At 48.6% G+C, this 25,935-nt stretch overlaps 1 protein-coding gene across 1 annotated transcript in view; it reads left to right on the top strand.

Annotated features, from left to right (window-relative positions):
• Nucleotides 1–24,862, top strand: part of MFN2 (mitofusin 2) — a 32,712-nt gene extending 7,850 nt beyond the window's left edge. The window contains 17 exon segments of the mRNA XM_078145672.1: nt 2,421–2,556; nt 3,688–3,850; nt 4,982–5,106; nt 5,588–5,696; nt 5,809–5,916; nt 6,658–6,811; nt 7,034–7,101; nt 7,184–7,305; nt 8,810–8,936; nt 9,495–9,531; nt 9,534–9,598; nt 9,982–10,084; nt 11,264–11,484; nt 11,972–12,127; nt 19,778–19,974; nt 20,650–20,784; nt 22,267–24,862. Of these exon segments, the coding sequence (XP_078001798.1) occupies nt 2,421–2,556; nt 3,688–3,850; nt 4,982–5,106; nt 5,588–5,696; nt 5,809–5,916; nt 6,658–6,811; nt 7,034–7,101; nt 7,184–7,305; nt 8,810–8,936; nt 9,495–9,531; nt 9,534–9,598; nt 9,982–10,084; nt 11,264–11,484; nt 11,972–12,127; nt 19,778–19,974; nt 20,650–20,784; nt 22,267–22,336 (2,096 nt within the window). The 3' untranslated portion in view covers nt 22,337–24,862.
• Nucleotides 24,863–25,935: the final 1,073 nt, after the last annotated feature.

Here is a 25,935-nt window from a genome sequence, read left to right as displayed (position 1 = left end):
ATCTTTAAAGAGAGGAAGGCGGGGCCGGACAGGTGACCTCTGAGCTCTCTTTTGCTCTCAGCAGATGCTCTGGGCTGTTGCCCACACGTTGGCAGGGGAGCCTCATGTTACCCGTGGGGCGCCTCAGTCCAGCTCCCAAGCCAGCAGTGAGTGCTGCACAGGCAAGCCATCTTACACAATGGAAGCCTTTCTCTCATTATTCTGGTTCCGTGTGAATTCTGGGTAGCCTCCCAGCTCACTGCATGACTGGTCTGCCCCACCTCCTCTTCTGGTCAGTCTGAAGTTTTGTCCAGGCCTCATTGGTGTAAGAAACTTCCAGTGGGGGGAAGTCCTTCCACTGGTGCGGAGAGGCCACTCCTTTGTACCTTATAGTCTTAAGAATTGCTCAAGCTACTGAGTGAGAAGTTATAAAAGTGCTTCCCATGGTTACCCAGCCAACATGAGTCCTGAGCAGGGCCTGAGCTTGTGAGTCAGGAAAACCTCGGGTTCAGATCTCACCTCTGATCCTTATTAAACATGTTACCTTGAGAAAGGCATGTCTCTGAGCTTCAGTTTCCTCATCTGTAAAATGGGCACAGTACTATCAATAGCACCTACTTCACAGGGTTACTAAGAAACTCAAACGAGACAGTGTTTGGAAAGGATTCCTAGACTTGAAAGTGATCTCTGGCTCCAGAGGGACGTCTCTTGTAGAAGCCTGTTTGTGCTTGAGTTGTCAGGTGCACGCTGTAGCCGGCTCATGTCCACTCTGGTTTTTTCTTGTCCTTTGGATCACCTGAAGTTTTGATTTTTAAATCCTCTTTTTCCATGATTCAAAGCCATGTAGCATCTCAGGGGAGTGTTGGTTTTTAAAAGATGAGGTCTTGTGACAGAGAAGAAATTACTGAAAAACACTGTGTGATTTGCCAAGAATTATCTATCCTGTTATTTACTTCTGGGCCCAGCTTGTTGGCATAAACTACTGTGGATTTGATGAAGGCTTTTGTTTGGACCGTGCCTCCAGGGATGGGGTCTTCCAGGTGTTTGTCTTATCAGATAGCACTGACCTTTCTCAGTGGGAAGGGCTGGCAGGAAGAGCAGAGCCCACCAGACCCCAGAATGTGCTCTCAATTAGCCTGGATTAATACTAGCATGGGGAACTCATGATGGCATCGGACATTGCTTTTGTGAGTTTGTTTTTAACACAGCACCTAGTGTCCAGCCAGCAGGGCTCCTGCTCTTCAGTTAGACAGACATTCCAGAGGCTCCAGTCACTGCTGTCACATTAAGCGCATGGCTATAAAAGGGAGAGGTATCTGACCTTGGGCACATGGGCCGGGAGATGGTGTTGGCTTTTTAGCTTCTGGCATTGCCTGCTTGGCATTAGCAATGAGTCGTGTGCCAGGGCCACCTACTTCATGTGTGCCAATTAGCATGTTTCAGATGCTTTTGGAGTGTGCAAAGAATCTGGGGTGTGTCAGCCTGATGGTATGTCAGAGTGTGTGAAGGAGTTCTGAAGATTTACTGACTTCTCCTCCCTTACTTAGCGCAGCTAACTGGGAGTTGAGTTCTACAATCTGCTAAGAACGAGACAAGCCTCAATTCTTTTCCAGTATCTGCCACTGCCTCAGTTTCTCTGTCTAGAAAGTTGGGCTTATCCTTACTGTCTCTCCTTCTTCCATACTTCTGAGAAATAATGAGATAATAAAGGCATAGAATGCTTATATCTCTTCTCAAGGGTGCTTCATAGCTTGAGGCTATCATTAATGTTTTTCTTCTGGAATTGTTTTGACTACCTGCCCCTGTTTCGTTTATTAATAAAAAACATCCTATCAAACTTAACTTTACTGATCCTAGACCCAGAGCTAAGTAAGAATTTCCATGGCCATCTGGGCTTCATTTACGGAGCACTGGGGCCCAGGAAGGTTGGGTGATTTGCCCAGAGGCTCACAAGTTGTTTTTTTGCTTGTTTTTTGTGAATAGTATTTTATGTATTCCAATTACGTGTGAAGATAGTTTTCAACATTTATTTTTAATATGTTTTTGAGTTCTGAATTTTTCTCCCCCCCCCCAAGATGGCAAGCAATCTGATATAGGATATACATGTGCAATCATCTCAAACATATTTCCACGTTAGTCATGTTGTGAAAGAAGAAACAGAACAAAAACGGGAAACCATGGGGAAAACCCCCCACAAGTGACAATAGTCTGCTTCAGTCTGCCTTCAGATTCTGTGGTTCTTTCTCCAGAGGTGGGCAGCATTTTCCATCACGAGTCTTTTGGAGATGTCTGGGATCATTGTAGTGCTGAGAAGAGCAAAGGCTCACAGTTAAAAAAGTCAGAGGCAGAATTTGAACCCAGCTCCTCTGGCTCCAGAGTCTTTCCATTAGCCACAGTGCCTCTCCTGCACGTCTGACTCTGCCTTCATTTTGTTCCCACAGACACTCACAGAAATGTCGAGCTTGATCCGGTCACCACTGAGGAGCAGGTGCTGGAGGTCAAGGCCTACCTGTCCAAAGTGAAGGGCATCAGTGAGGTCTTGGCCCGGCGGCACATGAAGGTGGCCTTTTTTGGCAGGTGAGTCCTCGCCGCCCTCAGCCCTTTTCCTTGGTTTACCTGATGGTCCACACAAGCCCAGAACTCAATCCGAGGGTCCCAAGGCCCACTGGGTTGTTTTGTTCATTCTGCCTTGGAGTCTAGAGAGCCCCTTTTAAAATAAAAGAGGTTAAGGCTAAGCCAGGCTTCATCAGCAGACTGAACACACGTGAGCAGTCTGAGAATGTCAGCTCTGCTTCTCATTCCTTAGGGAGCAGGGGGAGCGAGTGATTTAGCCTCTCAGCCCCTCAGTTCACTTCATTCTAGCCATAGCGGGTTAATAGTACTGGATATTTTTGGATATTTGACTCTGTTCCATAAATGTTTGTTAAGCACCTGCTTTGTACAGAGCCCAGAGCAGTAGGTGCTAGAAGAATATAGAAAGTGTAACTGTCTAGTTGGGAGAATAAGAACCCAACACATGACAGCATGATACAGTATTACCCGATAAATGCACGAAGCACATAACAGTAAAGCAATACGTTATGGTGTCACTGGAGTAAAGAGAAAGTTGTTGTGAAATGCCATGAAAAGGAGAGCGTGAGTGGTGGCAAAGCTTCCGGTGTGGGCCGGGCACAGAGAGGGTGGAAGGAGGTGGAAGCCATGGCTGAATGAGTCAGCAAGAGGGAGCTATTTTTAAAATGACTTAATATCCTGGGGTGTACCAAACGGGAGAATGCTTGTACCGCCAGCCCCACTGGGCTGTTGTGAGGAAGGGGCTTTGTGAGCCACCACACATGTGGAAAACATGTACAGCTCTCAGTAGTGGCTGTGGGAGAACTCTTCATCCTCCCTCTGCATGTGGCCCGAGGCTGCACGTTTTTAGAGGGATCAGTGTTAGGGAACAGCATTGAAAACTGAAAGAAAAGAAAGGGGAGCAGGTTTAGTTTTTAATCATTTAAAATTTTTAGGGTTCCACCCTTGACAAAACTAGAAAGCATTTAGGATTATTGAGCCTGACAAAGAGAAGAAACTTGTGGCCCCCAAAGAGCTTTCAGATCTGGAAGCACCCTTGGTGGGCTCCCCTTGCGGCAGTTCCCAGACTTACGGACAACTCAGTCTCGTGCTTGAGTCCTAGCTGGGTGGCCGCTGAGGGCCTCTGATCTCTTCCAGGACAAGCAATGGAAAAAGCACCGTGATCAATGCCATGCTCTGGGACAAAGTCCTCCCCTCCGGGATTGGCCACACCACCAACTGTTTCCTCCGGGTGGAGGGGACAGACGGCCAAGAGGCCTTCCTGCTCACCGAGGGCTCTGAGGAGAAGAAGAGCGTCAAGGTAACGAGGGCCCCCAAGGGAGCCCTGGCACCCTGGGGGCCTCCTTGGGTCCTGGGTGGGATAGACATCTGTTGTGTTGGTGGGCAGATCTGGAGAAGGGCTCCCTAGTCCTCAGGAGGCATCCTCTCCTTGCCTTCCTCCTGCCCTCCAGGGAAGAATGTATGAAATCCTCTTTCAGACATTGTTCTCCAGAATGTGAAAGGGCAGTTACACCATAGAGAGTCTAGACACCTACTCTTGATTCTTTGTGTGGCCCTGGCCGTGTCATTTGATTTACCTTCTTTCTATGAAGGATGAGCCTATGCCATTTCAGATGATTTCGGTTATGAAGTGCATTGAGATCTTTTTCTCACGTCACGCAGAATGCCTGTGAGCATTTGTCCAGGGGTTTGCACCTTGGTTCTCCTCAGGGTGGGAGGAGCAGCAGCTTGAATCTTTATACTTGCCTAATGGCTTAACATCTTAGCGAGTTTCCAGCCTGTTCATTTTTGAGGTGTTGCAGGATTGCAGAAGCAGCCTAAGTCCTGATCTTCAGAAAAGAGAAGCAAGAGAATGGCCCCAGGGAGTTTGACTTCAGTCCCTCGAGCAGTTGTAGAATGTGTCACAGAAGGGCTGCTGAGGGAGCATTTCTGCAGGGAAGGAGGCACAGAGGGTCTGACGCAGGGATGCTGTTGGGCCTGTCGTAGTTGGCATCGTGTCCAGCTCTGGGTGCCACATCTTAGTGTTGGACTGGCAGAGCGTCCAGAAGGGGCGTCCAGGATGGCACCGGCTGTCGTGTCTCTGCCATGCCCTCGGATGAGGAGGGACGCACGTGCCGCCTGTCTGTACAGACATAGAGGGCCGGCGTGGGCCGGAAGGAGGAGGCTGTGCTCCTGGCCCGAATCCGTCACATGAGTGATGGGCACACTCAGGCTCGAGGGCAGGAGACGCTTCCTCAGAGCTGGAGCTGCCGTAGGAGGTGGGAGGCGCCCACTCGCTGGAGGCGTTGCTTGGTTGGCCAGGCTAGGGGGCTCCTGAGGCCCGTTCTGCCCCGTTCTCGAGTGCCGGGCTCTCACTCTGCACCCCGCTGGTTGATCATTTAGGAGGCAGCTCTTGAATCTTCCCTCATCTTCCTTTCCCTTCTCCCAACAGACAGTAAACCAGCTGGCCCACGCCCTTCACCAGGATGAGCTCCTGAATGCTGGCAGCCTGGTGAGTGTGATGTGGCCCAATTCCAAGTGTTCTCTTCTGAAAGATGACTTGGTGCTGATGGACAGGTGAGTGAAAACACCAGGGTTGTGGCCTCTAGGGATGAGGGCTTCATGGTGGTGAGAAGACTAGTGAGACAAAGCAGGCTGGAGCTGGTCCTGTAACTCATGGTGGACTAGCCACGCTCGGGCCACTCCTCTTGTCACTTAGAATAGCCCTTGGAACAGTTTTCCAAATGGACTTGCCAAAATCCGCCTGCCTGCCAGGTTCTCCTCAGTGTCACCACACCTCTAGGTTTGTCAGTATTCAGTGGTAGTGAGGTGCGGTGCAGTGCTTGAATTTTAACATTTCCTAAGAGTGATTTTTCACTTGCAGTCTGTTATCCTAAAGGCTGAGCCTGATTTTGCCCTGCTCGGTAGGCTCATGCTCCATATGCATGGATGATTCAGAATCTTCTAATTCTTCCTCTTTTGGTAGGGGAAGAAATGATTTTCCCCTTTGCTCTCTTTGCACAGTGATGACCTGCTTTTTTCCTCTTGTGATCTTTAGCCCCGGGATTGATGTCACTACAGAACTGGACAGCTGGATCGACAAGTTCTGCCTAGATGCAGACGTGTTTGTATTGGTGGCCAACTCAGAGTCCACCCTGATGCAGACGGTAACCCCTTCCTCCTCCCCCTCGCCTCCCTTCCCTCTTCCCCACTCCCACCCCCACTCAGTGACCAGCTGTGGTGGCGGGCTCCCCTGAGCTGGGGCTTCCTTGTGTTTAGGAGAAGCAGTTCTTCCACAAAGTGAGCGAACGCCTTTCTCGCCCCAACATCTTCATCCTCAACAATCGCTGGGATGCCTCTGCCTCAGAGCCAGAGTACATGGAAGAGGTGCGTGGTGCCCTGCCTGGCACGAACTCATCACTTCCCGGAAGATGTTCAGAGTGCTTTCAGACTGCCTTGGCATTGGAGGAATGAATCCAGCCAATGCAGGAAAGCCACAGGGTTCAGGGCAGCTACCCATTCCACTCCCTTTCCCCAGATGGTCTACACCTGGCATCCTAGAATGTCAGAGCAGATGGCATGTGGAACTGATAGGGACTGTTGGACATCTAGTCCAACTCTGCCATTTTACAGAGAAAGAAACTGAGGCCCAGAGACTCTGAGGGACTTGTCCAAGATCACTCAGGTAGTGAGGATAGATGAGGGACACTGCCCTCGACTCTCTGCCTCTCTCCATCAAAGGTTTCTGTGGATATGTACAGCACTACACTTTCATGGGAATGGCAGACACAATTAGAGCTTGGTTTGCTTCGTTTAGATAAAAGAAAGTCTCTATTTGCTTACTGTAGGGCTTGCTGAGGAATGGGTTATTGAGGAGGGAGGAGAGAGCAGTGTTAGCAGTAAATTGCTTTTTGGCTTTGGGCGAGTTTATAAACCCCCTCTCATTTTTCTCATGTGTAGAAATATCAGAAAAGGTGACAGACCTGTAGTTTCCAAACTCCATAGCGTCCCCTCCCTCTTGGGGGTGTATCTGCCTCGTGGGGGTATGCTGGTCCCAGCCAGGGCCAGGCTGGTTGGCTGGATCAGAAGAGAGGGGCCTCACTTTTCCGGGGCTCGGGCCTCTTGCAGGTCCGGAGGCAACACATGGAGCGCTGCACCAGCTTCCTGGTGGATGAACTGGGTGTGGTGGATCGGGCCCAAGCCGGGGACCGCATCTTCTTCGTGTCTGCCAAGGAGGTGGTCAATGCTAGGATCCAGAAAGCTCAGGGGATGCCAGAAGGAGGTAATGGTGCCCTCGTTTGTTTGTGCAGTTATGGGGAAGCCAAGAAATCTAACGATGCTTATTTAGTCTGGTAACGGAGAAGGCGAGAAGAGCCTTAGGGAAGATGGCTTTCTTCCTTTCCCCATCCCCCGTGAACAACATGAATGATTTGGGGTAGTGGGTGTGAGCGACTTGTACCAGCGGCTCAATCCTTGTCCTGCTAAAACTGGGCAATTCTCCTAGGAGGCGCCCTGGCCGAAGGCTTTCAAGTGAGAATGTTTGAGTTTCAGAACTTTGAGCGGAGGTTCGAGGTAAGCCCTTCCCCATCCTGCCCTGCCCTGCCCCCAGCCCCTGCCCCAGCAGCACGTGGCTCAGAGGGCTCTTCTCTCCTAGGAGTGCATATCGCAGTCAGCCGTGAAGACCAAGTTTGAGCAGCACACCGTGCGGGCCAAGCAGATGGTGGAGGACGCACGCCTCATCATGGACTCTCTGCACGTAGCGGCGCAGGAGCAGCGGTGAGGACGGGGAGGAAATCTGAAGCCCGCTCCCGTGGCTTTGGAGGGAGGAGGGCCGTGCAGTGCGTGGGGGCCGTGTCATTCTGGGTCCTCCAGGGCCGAGATTGGTCATTGCAGCTCCTCGTCTCCATTACTGTGGTGGCTACGCTCGTTCTCCTGAGCCAGCTTACCCAGCTCTGTGTCGGCTCATCTGTGTCTTCCCACACTTCTCTGAACTGTTCGTTCCAATGAATGATATTCCATGACACGTTTATGCTACAGTTTGTTCAACAGCTGTTTCTCGGTTCTTTTCCCTACCATATAAATTATTGCTGGGAATGTTTTGATATATAGACAGCCCTTTCTATCTCAGACTTACTTGTGGTATGTGCCCATGGGTGGGAATGCTGAGTCAAAAACTGCAAATATTTATTCAGTTTTCTTGCATTATTCCAAATTGTTTTCCAGATTAGGTGGACAAATTCACAGCTATAGCATATTAGTGGACTAGTTTTCCCATAGCCCCTCCAGTATTGACCATTCCATCATTTATTATTTTTGTCAATTGAGTAATAGAATTTTAGAGGTGAAATTCTCTGTTATTGAGCACCTATTAAATGCAAGACATTGTAGAACAGATGCCAGTGATCATCTAGTCTACCTGCCTTATTTTATAGAAAACTGAGGCCCCTGGAGCAAGTGACTTGCCTAAGGTCACTAGTTATTTTGAGAGTTGGGACTCTGCTGAGTCTTGTGAGCCTGATTCCATGCTCTTTGACTACCCCATGTCAAACCTTCTCTTGAAATTCCTGTCGATCATTAATTTGTGGGTTTGGAACTTATTCCTGCTAGCCTGAGCAGTTGTGAGGTGGTCCATTTTAAAAACATGCCTCACAGAGTCAGCCCAAGGCCTGTTTGAACACCTGCTGCATGGCCAGCACATGGTGGGGGGTAAGAATGTACCCTGTAGGAGCTGAGAAGACTAGTTGTAAACCTGTTTTTATGACTCTTGCCCACCCAACCCTCACCATTTCTTTGGTGCCACATAGGCAGTAATAGCAGGTGTGCTTTTCCACTATTGAGGAAGCTTGTGGCACAGTGGGTAGAATGCTGGGCCTAGAGTCAGGAAGACATGAGTTCAAACCTAGCCTCAGATTCTTTCTAGCTGTGTGACCCTGGGTAAGTCACTTAACTTCTATTTGCTTCAGTTTCCTCAACTGTAAAATGGGGATAATAACTGCATCTACCTCCCAGGGTTGGTGTGAGGATCAAATGAGATAATTTTTATAAAGGTCTTAACATAGTGCCTGGCACATAGAAGGTGCTTAGTAAATTCCTGTTCCCTTCCTTCTTCTCTGTCTTTATGTTCTTGATGTAGGATTCGAGAGTCCAGTAGGCTGATATATCTTATAATTAGGATAAAAACTTGTAAATTCTAAGAAGAGTTGCTCATTTGTTCTTCAAAATGAATAGGTCAGTGAACTCCCCAATTCTCAGGCTGGCTCATGATGCCTTCTTTCTCCAGAGTTTACTGCCAGGAAACACGAGAAGAGAGACAGGACAGGCTGGGATTCATTGACAAGCAGTTAGAACTCCTAACTCAAGACTTCAGAGTTCGAATTAAGCAAATCACTGAGGAGGTGGAAAGACAGGTGAGCACTGACTATGTCTTAGAGCAGTGGGGTCAAATTCGGAGAGAAATGGGGTCACTAAGGACCCCCGACTGCCGCATATTAACTCAGCTTCAACATGTAATGTTATCAATGTTTTGTGGTATTATTTTTATTTAATTAGATATTTCCCAGTTCCATTTTCATTTGATATGGATGCTAGACACTCTGGGGTGTTTCAGCCCATGTTGGCAGGGAGAGGACAAAGCCGCAAGCATAGTGACCAGACTGAGGGGTTTCTGAGAGCCTGGGGCACCTAGTTCATCCCCCAGCCAGGTTCTGCTGTCATCCGCTTGGGTCTGGGTTCTGGCTTTAAGGTTCATTGGCTCTGTGACCTCAGACAAGTCATTTCTTCTCATCTACAAACCAAGATGCGGGTGGACTAGCTGCTCTCGTTCTGTCACTCTCGCCTTAGGACTCTTGAGTGGAGTTGTGGGGTGTCGTGGCTCAGTCCAGCGTGGCCAGCCGCAGGAGCTCTCGTGGCGTTGTGGAATAGTGCACAGCATCAGCAGACTTTTGGTTTGGTTTTGTTTCCTGTAGGTGTCTAATGCAATGGCTGAAGAGATCAGGCGCCTCTCTTGCTGGTAGATGAATACCAAATGGACTTTCATCCCTCTCCAGTGGTGCTCAAGGTTTATAAGAATGTGAGTCATTATACAGTGGACAGTTTCCCAACCCCCTGACCAGGGTGGCCAGCACATGGAGCCCTCGATGCCCGCCAGTGACTCAGCCCCAGCTGCTGGGACAGCCCCTCAGGCCCCAAGTCTGAAGCGGTGTCCAGTTTCTTAAGAAGTCTGGAGGCTAGGAGGGTGATGTGCCCTGAAGCAAGTTCTGAGGAGTGTGGCTTCCCAGGAATTGCCTCTCCAGACTGCAGGCATCTTTGTTTTTGATTAAGAAACTCCCTCTCTAGGGTTGTCTTTGTTAGTAATGATAATAGCTAGCATTTGTAGGCGCTTTCACGGTTGCTGGGGGCTTGACATACATTAACTTGTGTGACTCTCACAATGATCCTTCATCTTCCCTCTAGGAGTTACATCGCCACATTGAGGAGGGGCTGGGCCGCAACCTGTCTGACCGTTGCTCCAATGCCATCACAGGGTCCCTGAAGACCATGCAGCAGGACATGATAGGTTGGTGGGCCCCGAAGACCAGGGAGAAGGGCAGCCAGCTCCAGTCAAAGGGCGTGTTGTGAATCCGGGCCCATTTTTACCTTTGCTACCTTCCTCATGACCCAGTGAGGGATCCACATGTTACAGATAGAAAGCTTGGCTTAACTTTGACTGATGAAAGCCTGGGGCTGACCCTCTTTGCTAATGCCTTGGGGCTCCTAAAGGCTGGCTCTTTGGCCTCCACTAACAACGTCGCCTCACACAAAAAGGTGTCGTAGGATAGTAGAAAGATTGCTTGACTTGAAACCTTGAGTTTATAGCCAGCTCTAGATCCATCTGTTGCCATGGAAACACATTAAGAGTTGTATAAACATGGGCAAATCACTTTGACTCAGCCTCCTCTGTCCGTAAGGATGGTGTTTACACAGCCTCCCACCAGCCTGGGTGCAGATTCTAAGGCTTCTCCTTGGTCTGCTATTTAATCTTCCTTTGTCCAGCCTCCTGGAAATGATCTTAGCTCATCTGTCAGACAGACGGGGTCCATCACTGGGCCCACACAGATCTCCCCCTGGCCTAGCACATCCATACCACCGTGAGGGTTCCAGCGAGGTTCAGGGGAGGGCTGTCGGGGTGACTGAAGGTGATTGGGGTAGAATCCACCTCTGCAAGTGGACAAAGACAGCTCTTAAGTATGAAAAGGCTGAGTAGAAATAACAATAATAGCCAAGATATCTTGATGTGTATCTCTGTCACTTTAAGGCTTGCAAAGCACTTTGTGTGTTATCCCATTTGACCATCACAACAAAACTAGAAAACGGGTGCTGTTATTAACTGCTGTGGAGAGATGTTGAGTGATTTGCCCAGGTCACCCCCTTAATGGCTGAGGCAGGAGTTGAACTCAGGACCTCCTTATTCCAAGTGCCCCCTCGTTGCCTCATAGTAATGGAAGTATTAGGCGAATTTAATGGCATGGGAGTGTACTGAATGATAACCTGACACAGAATCTGCCATCGAATGACGCCTGCCTTTGCGTTAGCTCAGCAGTCCTTGCGTCTTGTGGTGCCCACAGAACTTCAGGTGTTCTTTCCATCGCTCTCTAACATTGCCGGGGCAGCTGCCGTTCACCTCCCATGGCGTCCGTCTCAGAGGGCTCTGATTTGGTGTGTTCTGACTTCTCCTCCCGTCTCTGATTTGTACCAGATGGCTTGAGACCCCTCCTTCCCATCACCCTGCGGGGTCAGATCGACATGCTGGTGCCACGACAGTGCTTCTCGCTCAGTTACGACCTGAACTGTGACAAGCTGTGCGCTGACTTTCAGGAAGACATTGAGTTCCACTTTTCTCTTGGCTGGACTATGCTTGTGAATAGGTTTCTGGGACCAAAGAACAGCCGGCGGGCCTTGATGGGCTATAACGACCAGGTGAGAAACCTTCCCGCAGGCAGGGGCTCCTCGGTTGGGAAGGGGCTGTGAGGGCGCCGCTTAGCTCGCGGAGCCTGAGTCAGGCCCTCAGGGGACATGATGGCCAGCTCAGCCCCAGCCAGGTGGGAGACCCCCCTCAGTGGCTTGTCCAGCAAGTGTCCTGCGGCCTCACTCGGGCACCTCTGCTGAGGAGGACCCCCCCCGCTCCACCTTGGCACACGCAGGCACCACCCTAGCTGCTCATCCTGAAGCGTCCTGCTCTCTCCCGGACCTTCAGACTCTTCCTCCAGTTGTCCCGCTCACGTTCTTCCTGCTGCGTTTTAAACCTCTTCTCTTGCCCTGTCTTTGTTTGCAGTTGAATTCACACTCACACATCCCATCCCTCCACCAGTGTCAGGAAGCCCGTTCTGGAGTTAGGAGGGATTTCACTGAGGTGTGGGCACCGGGATTGGAAGTCATGTGCCCTTTTTCCTTTCTCTCTGTCTAGATTCAGCGTCCCATACCTTTAACTCCAGCAAACCCTAGCATGCCTCCCTTGCCTCAGAACTCTCTCTCCCAGGAAGAGCTCATGGTTTCAATGGTCACTGGCCTGGCCTCCCTGACCTCCAGAACCTCCATGGGAATTCTTGTCGTTGGAGGAGTGGTGAGTAGAGGGGTGTGCGGGGTGGGAGGGGAGTGAGAGACAGTGCTCTCAGGCCACTGCTATTGACCAACTGACTGACCATATGTTATAGCCAGTTACAGAGGAGGTCTCTAGGTGCTGCTGTTTGGCTTCCAAACAGCCCCTTGGAATTCTTTGGTAATGAATCCCTGCCAGAAATTAGACCCTCAGAGGTGGAGTGGAGCCATTGAGGCCCCTCTTCTGGCAGACAAGCAGAAATGAAGCAGCCTCTCAGCCCTGGCCAAGGAAAGTGCGATGAATGCCAGGCACAGCCTGGTCCTTGTCTCCCTTCACGTCTGTGGCTGCAGTGGCTGATTGGGTGGAGGGGAGCTTAACCATGGGCACTGCTACTGGACGCTGGTCAGGCCCTGCCTCAAGCTTCAGCTCATCATTCCATACCCACAAGATCTTCCATTACCACAACTCATTTCTTTAGGGCCTTGGCTTTTCCTCAGCACTACCCCAGGCTCTTTGCTCTTATTTCTGCACTTTCCTCCCAGTCCAGTCAGACTCTGTACTGCCCCGGCACATGTGATCCTCTCTTGGGGCCACAGGTCTGCCCTCGGCTCTCCTCTCACAGCCACGCCCCGGATCAGGCCCATTTTACCTCTTTTCCTGGACTACACCGTAGACCCTTTTAGAAAATGTTTATTGATTCCTTTTGTTTTTATGTCCCCTGACTTTCTCCTGGTATCCCTCTCATCTCCTGCCGAGGAGCCATCCCATATAGCAAAGAATATTTTTTAAAAGAAAATGAGGAAGAAGAGAAAGAACCCCAGAAAAATGGATCCTTACATCCAAAAAGACTGAAAAGATATGCAGTGTTCCATTTCTGCAAAGAGGTGGGAATCAGGAGTGTGGGGAAGGTGTCCTCTTCTCTCATCTCTGGGGGTCGTGGTGGTTCTGTCTGTGTTCTTCTACAGCTTTCTCCATCCTCTCGTTGGTGGAGGTGGTTCTGGGCGCTGGTGTACTTACCAGGTAGATTGTGTCCTTGGCTCTATTCCCTGCCCTCAGCTTCAGTCTGTGTGGATCCGTCCACATCGTGTCTTAGAGCACAGCCATCTTCCATCACGTTCATGGACCATGCAGTGCTTAGCCTTTCCCCAGGAGGTGGGCTGCCACAGCACCAGGCGTGCTATAAATAGACTCATGTATCTGGGGACTTGTTTTTTTTAAAATTAATTTATTTTGATTTATCAACAATCACTTCACATTCTTTTGAGTTGAAAATTTTTCTCCCCCTTTCTCCCCCCCACCCTCCCCAAGACGGCGCACAATCTGTATAGGTTTTACATTTACATTCCTATTAAACATATTTTCACATTAGTGAAGTTGTAAGTAAAAATTAAAACCAATAGGAGGATCCATCAGAAAGATGAAACAAAACTCAACAGAAGGTAAAAATAAGTGACAGCGATTCAACTTCCGTAGTTCTTTCTTTAGATGTGAACAGCATTTTTCATCCTGAGGCCTCTGGAGATGTCTTAGATCCTCGTAATGCTGACAGGGTTCAGTTTAACAATCTTAGTCATTGCATAACGTGGTTGTTATTGTTTACAAAGTCCTTTTGGTTCTGCTCACTTCACTCAGCATCAGACCATATAAGTCTTTCCAGGTTTTTCTGAAGTCAGCCTGTTCATCATTTCTTATAGCACAATAGTATTCCATTACATTCATATACCACAACTTGCTCAGCCATTCCCCAATTGATGGGCATCCTCTCAATTTCCAGTTCTTTGCTACCACAAAAAGAACTGCTATGAATATTTTTGTACATGTGGGTCCTTTTCCCATTTGTTTGATCTCTTTGGGATATAGCCCTAGAAGTGCTATTGCTGGATCAAAGGGTATGCACATTTTTGTAGCCCTTTGGGCATAGTTCCAAATTGTTCTCCAAAATGGTTGGATCATTTCACAACTCCACCAACAATGTATTAGTGTTCCAATTTTCCCACATCTTCTCCAACATTTATCATTTTCCTGTTTTGTCATGTTGGCCAATCTGATAGGTGTGGTGTGGTACCTCAGAGTTGTTTTGATTTGCATTTCTCTAATCAATAACGATTTAGAGCATTTTTTCATATGACTATAGATGGCTTTAATTTCTTCATCTGAGAACTGTCTGTTCATATCCTTTGACCATTTATCAATTGGGGAATGGCTTGTATTCTTATAAATTTGTCTTAATTCTCTATATTTTAGAAATGAGGCCTTTATCAGAGAGACTGGTTGTAAAAATTCTTTCCCAATTTTCTACCTTCCTTCTAATCTTAGTTGCATTGGCTTTGTGCAAAAACTTTTCAATTTAATGTAATCAAAATTATCCATTTTGCTTTTCATAATGTTCTCTATCTCCTGTTTGGTCATGAATTCTTCTGTTCTCCATAGATCTGATAGGTAAACTATTCCTTGTTCTCCCAGTTTACTTATGGTATCAGCCTTTATATCTAAGTCATGAACCCATTTTGACTTTATTTTGGTATATGGTGTGAGATTTGGGTCTATGCCTAGTTTCTGCCATACTCTTTTCCAGTTTTCCCAGCAGTTTTTTTCAAAGAGTGGGTTCTTATCCCAGAAGCTGGGGTCTTTGGGTTTATCAAATAATAGATTACTATAGTCATTGACTACTGTGTCTTGCATATTTAACCTATTCCACTGATCCACCTCCCTATTTCTTAGCCAGTACCAAGCAGTTTTGATGATTGCTGCTTTATAATACAATTTAAGATCTGGAATTGCTAGGCCACCTTCCCCTGCATTTCTTTTCATTAGTTCCTTTGATTCTGGACCTTTTGTTTTTCCAAATGAATCTTGTTATTATTTTTTCTAACTCTATAAAATAATTTTTTGGTAGTTTGATTGGTATGGCACTGAATAAGTAAATTAGCTTAGGTAGGATTGTCATTTTTATTAGCTTGGCCTACCCATGAGCAACTGATGTTTTTCCAATTATTTAGATCTGATTTTATTTGTGTGAAAAGTGTTTTGTAATTGTGTTCATAGAGTTCCTGGGTTTGTTTCGGGAGGTAGACTCCTAAATATTTTATAATGTCTACAGTAAGTTTAAATGGGATTTCTCTTTCTATCTCTTGCTGTTGAGCTTTGTTGGTAATATGTAGAAATGCTGATGATTTATGTGGGTTTATGTTATAGCCTGCAACTTTACTAAAGTTGTTTATTATTTCAAGTAGTTTTTTACTTGATTCTCTAGGATTCTCTAAGTATATCATCACGTCATCTGCGAAGAGTGATAGCTTTGTTTCTTCTTTGCCTATTCTGATGCCTTCAATTTCCTTTTCTTCTCTTATTGCTAAAGCTAACGTTTCCAGTACAATATTGAATAGCAGTGGCGATAATGGACATCCTTGTTTCACCCCCAGTCTTATTGGACATGCTTCTAGCCTGTGGGGACTTGCTTCTTGTCGATGGCTTTCTTGGGCTGTGTGCCCGGCTCGGCCCATAGTGCACCAAGGTGACTGTCTTTCCACAGCCCCTCAGTGTCAGTAATTCCCATCTTTGGGCATTTTGGCCACTGTGTAGAGTGTGAGGTGAAACCTCAGCATTGTTTTCATTTCTGCACAATAGCCTCTTTTTTTTTTAATTGTTTCTTGTTTTTAGCGTTCTTCTTATTTGGTCTTTGTGCTTTCAGCCTCTCCCTTCTCCAGTCCACCACCAAAGTCTTCAGTGCTTCCTCTTGCCTCTAGGATAAAGTAAATGCAAATTCCTCCCTTTGGTGTTCGAAGCCCTTCATGTTTCTGGTGATAGCTGACCCTTCCACACTCCTTCATGTACTTGGCCCAGTCAAGCTGGCTCAAGTCGATGGTCATCTCCTTTCTCCAGGCCTTTGCCGTGTACCCGGAAAGTGCTGCCTCCTCACTTCCACCTCTTGGCATCATCCTTTGCTTCCTTCGCGGCTCAGTCTTGCTGCTGCCTCCAATACCAGGCCTTTCCCTGATGTCCTGGCTCAGTGCTTTCTCCTTCCCTCAGATTATCTCAAACCAAATTTAACCCCTTGAAGGCAGGGAAGATTTCATCTTTCACTTTCTGTGTTTAGGCCATTCCCTTTCAGTACTGAATACTTTGGTAAGTGTTTGCGGAATTGCTCAATTGAGCCCTGGGAGGGAGGCAGTCTTTTTTGTCTTCTCTGACAGACAAGGGCAGCATGAGAAGTAAAGCCTCTTTCTCTGATTCCAAACCCAGTGCTTTTTGGACCAGACCAGACCACCTCTGTCATTGCAGGCCAAAGACCTTCCCTGTGCGCACTACCGTGTCTGACACAGCACATGAAACTAATGCTTGGCCCCATCCCTGCTGTCCATGAGCTGGCATCCTGAGCATGCAGACTAGTCTCAAGGGCATGGTAAAGGATCTCCTTTTCCCTCTGATGCCTTGCAGATGAGGTCCAGGCAGGGCCTTTCCCTCGTGGTGAGCGGATGAGGCAGGTGACTCTGGCCAGACCCTTCCACCTCTGTGTCTGGCTTCTCGTCTATAGAACAGGGCCTGGGGCAGGAGGGTCTCAAAACTCCTTGCAGCCCCCGGTCCGTTGTTGGGGCTCTCCTTGCTGTTCAGGATCCACTTCAACAAAGCAGCCCATCAGCTGGGCCGCACGGCACAGAGCCACTTGTCCTAGTAGTGTCCTCTAAGTAGGATTTCACCTAGACATTCATTCCTGCCAGGCGTGGCCCCTTCACTTTTTGTGGTTCACGGCAGAACCACATTCTCAGCTGACAGGTCAAGCCCTGATCTGGTCCTCTAAGATTGTCGCTGACACCCAAGAATCCCTTCTTATCTGAAAGTGCCAGGGGTGGGGGCGGCAGTAGCTTTGGCCTTCCTCCTTGGTGTTGGATGCTCTCCATTTGTTGCCGCCCTTTCAGTCCCAAGGCCGTCCTCTTGTGTCCATGGCTTCAGCAGACGTGGTAAATACTCAGGCAGAGATGAAGACAAGATCACTCACTCTCATGGGCATTCTTCAGCCTAGTAACACCTTTCCCTTCCCCAGACAGACTGAGAGAGGTTTGGCTTTGTAACCCCTTCCCAGGAAGTTAGTTTGCTGACTCTGTGCATGGAGCAGTGGGCTCGGTGTCAGGAAGACCCGAGTTCAAATGTGGCCGAGGCCACTTTCTAACTGTGTTACCTCTCAGTCTCCATTTCCTCCTCTCTAAAATGAAAAGGCTGGACGAGGCCTCTGAGGTCCCTTCTGGCTCTATTTCTATGGTCCTGTAGATCCGTGAATCTAATAATAATAATGACAATACCTAGCATTTATATAGTGTCTACTCCATGCCACGCTCTGTGCTAAGCACTTTACATACATTATCTTATTTGATCCTCGCTAGGCACAGTGGATAGAGCACCAGCCCTGACGTCAGGAGGACCTGAATTCAAATCCAGCCTCAGACCAAACACTTGACACTTACTAGCTGTGTGACCCCAGGCAAGTCACTTAACCCCAATTGCCTAAAAAAAAAAATTTTAAAAAGAGGTTGAGTGAGTTTCCTTAAGTATCTGAGGCAGGATTTGAACTTGGGTCTTTTAACCCCAGCCCAGGGTTCTATCCATTGTACCACCAGCTGTCTAGAAATCTAGAAATAAGCAAAAACGGCCTTGAGATGACAAAGGCCCTCCAGTCCTTGTTTAACATGGAATTGAGCCAAGCTTGGTCACCTGGTTTCCTAATGGCAGGGTGGCCGAGGCAGGCCTGATGTGTGCTGGCAAGAGTCCAACTGAGAAGCAGATGCTGGCTGGTGTCATTACCTCAATTGGTGGTCATAGTGACCCAGAGATGTGGAGGAGGAAGTTGTAAGGGGTGGGTGTGGCGCATTCCGAGAAAATTCCAGCAAACATTTATTAATCGTGTGTCATGTGTGAGACACTGGGCTCCCTGTTCGGGGTAAAAACATTTCATCAACAGCTGGCCCCTACCCTGGAGGTGCTGACAGTGTGATCAAGGCCTGGGGCACAGAGGTGCGCAAGTGACTGGTCAGAGTTAGAAAATTGTGTGGCAGCACCGGGGTCCTCTGCTGTAGCCTGCAAGGTTCCCCAGGTGACAGGTGTGGGGCATGGTGAAAGGGAGGAGTAGGCACTGGCATGCAAAAGTGGTGGGTTCTTTGGGGTTCCTGGCCTGCCCTTTCTCTTCTCCCCAGTTGGCGTTTCCTCCCGCTCTGTTGTACGTGTTTTGTGTAGGGCTTGTTCATTCATTCATTCATTCATTCTCTGTCCAGGGCAGTGCACCCCAGGAAGAGTGGTTAGAGAGGACATCTGGGGAGGGAGCATTCACATTTCAGTAGGGGGATCATCCTAGAAGGAGGTTGTACGGACTAGGTATGTTTCTGTGGAGCACTTTGGGGTGTAGTCAACGCTAGCATGAGGAGTCCAGCATTCAGAGTTCTAGTGTGGGTCTCTGTGAAATCACCAAGACCTCAGGCATGTCACAGAATTTGTTAACGGTTTGTTGCCTCAGTTTCCTCATCTGTAAAAAAATCAGGGTTAGACTGGGTGAGCTGTAGGTCCTCTGATCTTTGGGTCTGGCACCTTATTGGAAAGTGATAACAGCACCTGCCCTACCTTCATCCCTGGCATTGCTGTGAGGTTGTGGCGTGCAAACCTTTTGGAAACGATCAGGGCTTGATGGCATGGTATGAAGTGCTCCGTACAGCTGCTCCCTGCCGTGGTTTCATGAATGTGGCCTTTGGGGAAGCCTCGAAGGGGGCAGAGCAGCAGTGCATCATAGGCCATGCCTCCACCTGGTGGGGAGCCTCCGATGGACCCTGCGGCCAGCCCTCTGACAGCTGGGGCCGGAGAGGCAGCTCAAGAACATGGCAGATGATGCATACTGGTTACAGTTTGTTTTTCTTTTTTTTCCGAGTGGGATGGAGTTGGGGAGAGAAAATTGATTTTATTCATTGAAAAAAATTAAATCTTCAAAACTGATGCTTGATAATACTTCTAGTCTACAAAGTTTTTATTCCATTGAACCTTCTCCAACAGTGTTATGGTCAATTATATTCATTTTATAGATGAAGAAACTGGCTCAGATGAGTGACTTGCACAAGGTCACACAGACTGGAAATGGCAAAGTCAGGGCTTGGATCCTTGGACATCAAGTTTGGTACTTCCCTTTTAAAAAGAAGAATATTTGTTTAACTTTTGTTTTACATTGTCTAGATTTCTCCCGGTATTGCTCCTCTCCTGGAGTTATCCGATATCGTAGTGATTTGCTTAAAGAGGAAGAAGAGACAAAGTGAACCAAAGCAGACAGGGCGTTAAGAGGTCTGAGGAGAGGCAGAGTGGCCGGGGCCTCTTCCACCCCCCAAGAGGCGTAGCAGCTGCTGTCCTCTCTCTCCTCACGGAGGCTTCTGAGTCCCTTTTGATGGCGGCGGGGTCCTTCCTGCGTTCACGCTCTGCCGGTCACGTGCTTTGTATTCCCGGCTCTGCGTCAGGTCACACAGTCACGTTCGTACTTTTTCGGGTTCGTCTCACGCGTCCTTCCTTACAGCCCGGTCTTGGTGCCCCATCTGACCCTCCCCCGTTCGGTGGACGTTCACTGTTTCCAGGTCTTTGTTACCCCAAGGGGTGCCATTGTCTGCCTGCTGGCCTCGGCTCCTGGCCGCTGACCGTGTCCGGTCTTTGCAGGTCTGGAAGGCGGTGGGCTGGAGGCTGATCGCCCTTTCCCTGGGGCTCTATGGCCTCCTCTACGTCTATGAGCGCGTGACGTGGACCGCCAGAGCCAAGGAGAGGGCCTTCAAGCGCCAGTTTGTGGAGTACGCCAGCGAGAAGCTGCAGCTCATCGTCAGCTACACTGGCTCCAACTGCAGCCACCAGGTCCAGCAGTAAGTGGCTGTCGCTTCCCCTGCCGGCCCCAGGCCCGGCCGGCCCGGCACCCCTCACCCCGATGACTCGGGCTGCCCGAGGGCCCAGCATCAGGGGAGGGGGGAGCCCGGGAGTGTCTTCCCCAGACTCTTCACCAAGACTTGAGCACCACGGCCTCTGGTCAGATCACTGAGCGGACCTGAACAAAGTCAGGAAAAGCTCTCTCTCTTTCAGAGCTCTCCAGCTTTGAAGAGTCAGGCATAAAAATTTACCGATGACTTTTCCCATAGCAGGAAAATTAAATGGGATTGATTCTTTTAGATGAGATCTGACTTCAGTCAGGCAGTTAAACATCGTGCAGATGCTGAGGATGCAGAGCACGTAGCGTGTGTTGGGTGCTGGCTGCACTGGCGTTTGGTACTTGAAGGTGCTCCGGTCCTCTGGTGTCCATCTTTTTGCCTTTTTTTGGTGAGGCAATCGGGGTTAAGTGACTTGTCCAGGGTCACACGGGTAGCAAGTGTCAGGTGTTTGGTCTGAGGCCAGATTTGAACTCAGGCCCTCCTGACTTCAGGGCCGGTGCTCTATCCGCTGCGCCACCTGGCTGCCCGACTCTGGTGTCCATCTTGCCCCTTTGGTGCTCACAGTTGCTTAGGTCAGATGTTTGTGCTTCCTAATGACCCAGCCTCTCCCTCCAGGGAACTGTCTGGGACCTTTGCTCACCTGTGTCAACAAGTAGACGTGACTCGGGAGACTTTGGAGCAGGAGATTGCTGTCCTGAATAAAAAGATCGAGGTTCTCGATTCATTGCAGAGCAAAGCCAAGCTCCTCAGGTAAGCGTGCTGCTGGTGGCCACAGGGAAGTCGGCTGGCAGGATCGGCTCCTCCCGGAGCGAACGCGTCCAGCGGACTTGCTGGTCACCATAGCGGCCAGCCGCCGCACCTGCAGGGGAAGCCGGGAAGGCCTGGTGTCGTCCCAGGGTACTTGCCAGCGTGGGTGAAAGAGCAGGGAATGTGGGGTCCGGGAGGCCCAGGTTCTAGCTGTAGCTCTGCATAGTTAGCAGTGTCTCCAGGCCAGTCCCCACTGCTCTGCACCTCGGCTTCTTCATTTGTACATTGTGGCTGATACCTACCCAGCCCTTCTCACAAGGGGGTTATAAGGATCCAGTAAGATGCGTTTGAATGTATTTGGGAAAAAGGAAATAAGAACATTATTACTGAGAATTAGGCTCTCTCAGCCTTAGTGTCCTTATCTGTAAAGTGGGCGTAGTCTCACCACCTACTTCTCAGGGTTGTCTTGAGTTTCAAATAAGAGGATTGACATGAAGCGCTTGCAGACCTTCATGCGCTATACAAATTCTAAGTGTTACTGTGATGATGATTTAGGGCTGGCAAGACCTTAGAAAAAACTCAGCACAGATATTGGGGAACCGAGGCCCATGGGGGGCTGAGGACTGGCCTGAAGTTACTATGGAGGATTGCTGGGACTTTTACTGTGGCTTTCTGCCTCTGGAGTTCAGCCCTCTTTCCACCACTCCACTGCCACCAGGACCTTGGCATTTCCTGGTTCCCCTTGTGGAATTTCATCAGACAGACTTTCCATTTCTCTGGCTTTGCTAAAGTGCCTTCTCTTCCCTTTAGCCAGTAGTCAAGATGAAGTGCCCCTCGAGTCGACAAATGACAGTCTCAGAAGGGACCCGTTTCAGCAGACAGTCCTTGTCTCCTGAGCTGGGGGTCCCCTCAGTCTTGCAGGGCTGGGGGTCTGCCATCTTGGCTCATTCATATACGACTTTTATGAGCTCTTATTTCCAGCTCCCCGGGACTGCTTGACGTTCCCTGACTTTCTTCTTCTCATCTGTAAAGGCACAAGCAGATGAATGAGTGGCCAAGTCAAAACACTCCCTCTTTTGTTCCGTCTACGGTCCTTATCTTCCTAAGGAGCACAGCTTGGCTAGGGGCAGTATCCTGTGAGAAAATCTCCCTGGCTTCTGCAGGCATGAGCACATGTGTATGTGCACATGTATGTGTGCACACATACACACACCCACCTACCTCTTCTCCCCTGCTCTCCCCCCCCGATCCCCGGTGTCAAATGGGGGTCACATAACCTTCCAGTACTGCTCTGATGTCTCCCTCTTCATTCCCTGCCTTGTATTTACCCCATGGATGCATAGAAGTCTGTCTCTGCAGTAGAAGATAATTCCTGGAGAGCAAGAACGGTTTTGCATCTTTTGCTTGTGTGGCTCCATTACATATGTAGTAGGCACTTTATGTGTGTTCAGATTGAATCTGTACGATGACGATTTCTCTTTTCAGGAATAAGGCAGGCTGGCTGGACAGTGAACTCAGCATGTTCACCCATCAGTACTTGCAGCCAGGCAGATAGTGCGGAGAGCTGGGAGCTCCCGGAGGTGTGAAGAGCGGACGTTGGGGCCCAGACTGAGGCGGAGCCGTGGGAGAGGCCTCAGGCCAAGACACAGCAGCCAGTTCTCGTGGGCGGCAGCCACGTAAATGATAGCACCCCGATTTCTGATACGGCGTTGAACCTTTGAACGCTAGTTATTTATTATCCTTCCTTTGCCTGCTGTTGAGATTAGGTGGTTTGCAGGAAGAATGTCTCCATATGCTTAAGGGAGAATTAACTGCAGACGGTACTGAGGTTTCTTTAAATTTTGTTATTTCTAAACTTTTATCAAGTTCTAATTGATTCAGTCTTTTGGTTATTTGGTAAATGACTTGTTAAAATGATTTTTTTGATCCCAGAGTTGGCTAAAGCCCATATTAAGAGTATTGGAGAAACTTAGTGATCAAGCAGAGCCCCCTCTTCCCCTCCTCTCCTCCCTCCCTCCTGCCCTCTGTGGCATTCGCATTAGCCTGTGTAGGCCCACAGTCCTCTGCTCTTCTTCAGCTGAAATACAACAGTAGAGAACAGCCGCTCTTTCTGCCCCTCACATACAAATGTTCATTTGAAATAGCTACAGAGGAGTTGAGAGTTGTAGCCAGAGCCAGCCCAGGAAGAAGCCTTCCTTGGGTTCATTGGGCTTGGTCAGTTTGAATCCTATTTTCCCTTTGCAGTGCTTCAGTCAGTTTTGCAGACAGCGCTTTGTCAGGGGTATTTGACACATGCAATGGCCAGGCTAGGGACGCTTAGCCACCCGAGAGCTGTGTGGTACTTGAAGAATTGCTGCAAATGGAAACGTAGGTGATGAGAATCGCTTAGAGAGAACAGTTAGCAGACCAACGGTATATGAGGAATGAAGTGCATGGGTGTGGTGCTCACTTTTAAGATGGCGACACTTTCTGCCAGTTCTCTTCCCCCAGATGTGGTTGTTTCAGGTCCTCAGTTCAAGTTCTGCAGTGCATCTGTGCAAGGTCTCACTTTATGAAAGATAAGTAGGTTTGAAGTAAGGAAGGAAGCTGCTGAAGGAAGATAAGGCAGAAATGGCTTGGGAATTGAGAGGAGACGTGGGCAGCAAGCATAGATAGTGGTGCCTTCCTGCAGGGCCTCTTTGAGCACAGCGAAAGACCTCCTTGAATGGTGGTTCTCAAGCTGGCCTTCATTTGTACTTGAAGTTGGCCCTCTTAATTGCCCAGCTTAGGTCTGCCATCCCTTGCATCTTCCCCCAAGATGAAATCACTGGTGTCAAACATCCTGCCCGCATGTCTGTCTAAGAGTCTGTTCCACATTACTGCAGCTGTTCCTGACTCAGCATTCAGTGCCAGTGACTCCTTGGAATCATCTGACAAAGAATTTGGAAAAACCCAAACCTCCCCTCTCCATCTCCCATCATCCGTCCCCATCAGTTTCAGTCTGAGACACATCTTGGCCAAGTAAGTGCACTGAAGACTGTTTTCCTGTCATTAAATTTGTGGTGACTTCTCATTGGAGGTGGATGAACCCCTGCCCCTGGAATGTTGGCTCCTTCTCTGGTCCCAGGCAGAGCCTGGGAAAAGCAGCATCTATCCTGCAGAGTCTTGAAGCTCTGGAGAACAGGCCAGTGACTGCCCATGGGGAGATGGGATTTCTCCAAAGGAGATGGCTTGCCTGTGAGGCAGGGACCCTCTTCCTTCCCTCGAGAGCTCTGTATCCTCACTCCAGCTGGCCATTAGGTGGACCTTCTCCCTCCTTGTTTCTGTGTCTTTCTGTCATTGCATCATCCTGGGCTTAGCTATTCGTCTATCTTGTGCAAAATATGTTCTGGTCTCCATTTACAACCCAGTAAGCAGGCAGGAATGTTGTAAAGCAATTTGAGTGCAGACTGACCCTTCCGTAGCTAAGGTTCCACTATTGAGTCTTCAGTGGTTGGTGACTGAGCTGGAGCCACGGTAGGGGTGAAGGGAACTCGCTCCAGATAGTGCTGTTGGGCAGGGACTTGGATGGCATTCATGTACCTATCTGTCCCAGATCCCAGTGGCATAGGAACAGAAGGGCATGTAGTAAGGTCTTTGCTGACGTAGGAAAATGGTGAGAGGATATTTTTAATGTTTTGCGAGGATTGACTGGTGGTAGCCTCAAAGGTTGATTTAAAATCACTGTAACAAAGCACAGTTGCCAATGAATTTTGTCGTATTTGTGGGGGGTTTTTTTAATCTAAATTTTAAAAAGAAAACATCTCTTAATGTCTTGAATATAAATGGGGAGCAATGGGAATTTTGAGGTTCTTTTGTGATAAATGGGTAAAATTTAATTTGTGACAATGAGGAAAGACCTTTTAGTAAAAGAAGTTTGGGAAAGTGCACTTTATTTTATTGCTGCTAACTTTTTTCCCTTTTTTGTGTTGTTGGGGTACCAAGACCTAAGCTTGATAATGAGTTCTCTCTCTGTTGTATTTAAGATGATAGATTTTCCTGAATTGGCCCTATATCATTGCCGAGAATATTGGAAACTGAAATAAAAAGCTGTTGGGAAACACTTTGGGCTTGTATTTCATCTGTTTAAAGTCATTGTGAAACCTGGAGAATTGCTCTGATTAGAAGGATAGCTGAGCACACAAACTGTGCCAGCATGTATTGAGGGCAAAGCTTCTTAATAAAATGTGTCCAGTGGAGGCCCAGGTAGTCTAGATTGGGCTTTTGGGGGTCTCAGGAGATCAAAACATTCCACCTTAAGTAACCAACAAACTGCAGTTTTTCTGTGACCAGAAACCTTGGGATTTCTCCAAGGCAGAGGATCTCACTGATCTCCCCCTTCTGAGGGGTCTTGATGTTTTTCAGAGTAAAAGGAGTTCTCAGGAGCAGTTTACTATGATTGTTCTGAACACAGACCCAAGAGGCTGCTGCCTTGACAGGGCCAGACGCAGCATGTGCCAAGTGTTTACACCTGTCTTAAGTTTCTTCACACACACAGCATAAGGGAATGAGAGTTGGAGTCCCAGTATCCTAGGCTGAGCAGAAAGGGGGCCTTAAAGGCTGCCTATCCCAGTATCATTTTATAGATGAGGAAACTGAGACCCAGAGGAGCTAAAGTGACTTTCCTGAGGTAACCAAGGTTAGGGAATTGAGTGGCAGAGCCAGGGTTCGAGAACCCGAAGCCACCTCACTTTAGATCCCACTCTAAGACCCTTCCCAGTCTGGGCCTGAGCTTCTTCCTCTGTTAAGTGAGGGGGTTGGGGTAGATGATTTCTGATGCCCCTTTCAGCTCTGAGCTCTCTGACCCTACCCTCTGTAGTCATATAATAATTAGATAGTTATGGTCAATAACACTGATCCCTGAGGTATTTGCACCCGTAACGAATCCTTGACTATGTGTGCTGCCTGTTCGTTTCCAAATGATTTGGAAACAGAACCAACCCAAGCCTAATCCGAGAGATTATGAGCTCCTACTAAGTTCCTCCCGTGATGAGGAAGGAGGCTGTGAGATTTCTGGGTGGAGGCTGACTCCACTCAAGGTCATTCTCTTTTCCTGCGAAGGTAATTTTTGATAAGCCATACTTTCTCCTTTGAAAACTGCTTGTAAGCTTTAAAATACTTTACAAATGAGAAACG

This window comes from Phascolarctos cinereus, unplaced genomic scaffold (assembly GCF_003287225.1).
Source record: "Phascolarctos cinereus isolate Bilbo 61053 unplaced genomic scaffold, phaCin_HiC Scaffold_726;HRSCAF=1367, whole genome shotgun sequence".
In the NCBI taxonomy this organism is placed as follows: domain Eukaryota; kingdom Metazoa; phylum Chordata; class Mammalia; order Diprotodontia; family Phascolarctidae; genus Phascolarctos; species Phascolarctos cinereus.
This window is presented reverse-complemented; position numbering and strand designations above follow the sequence as displayed.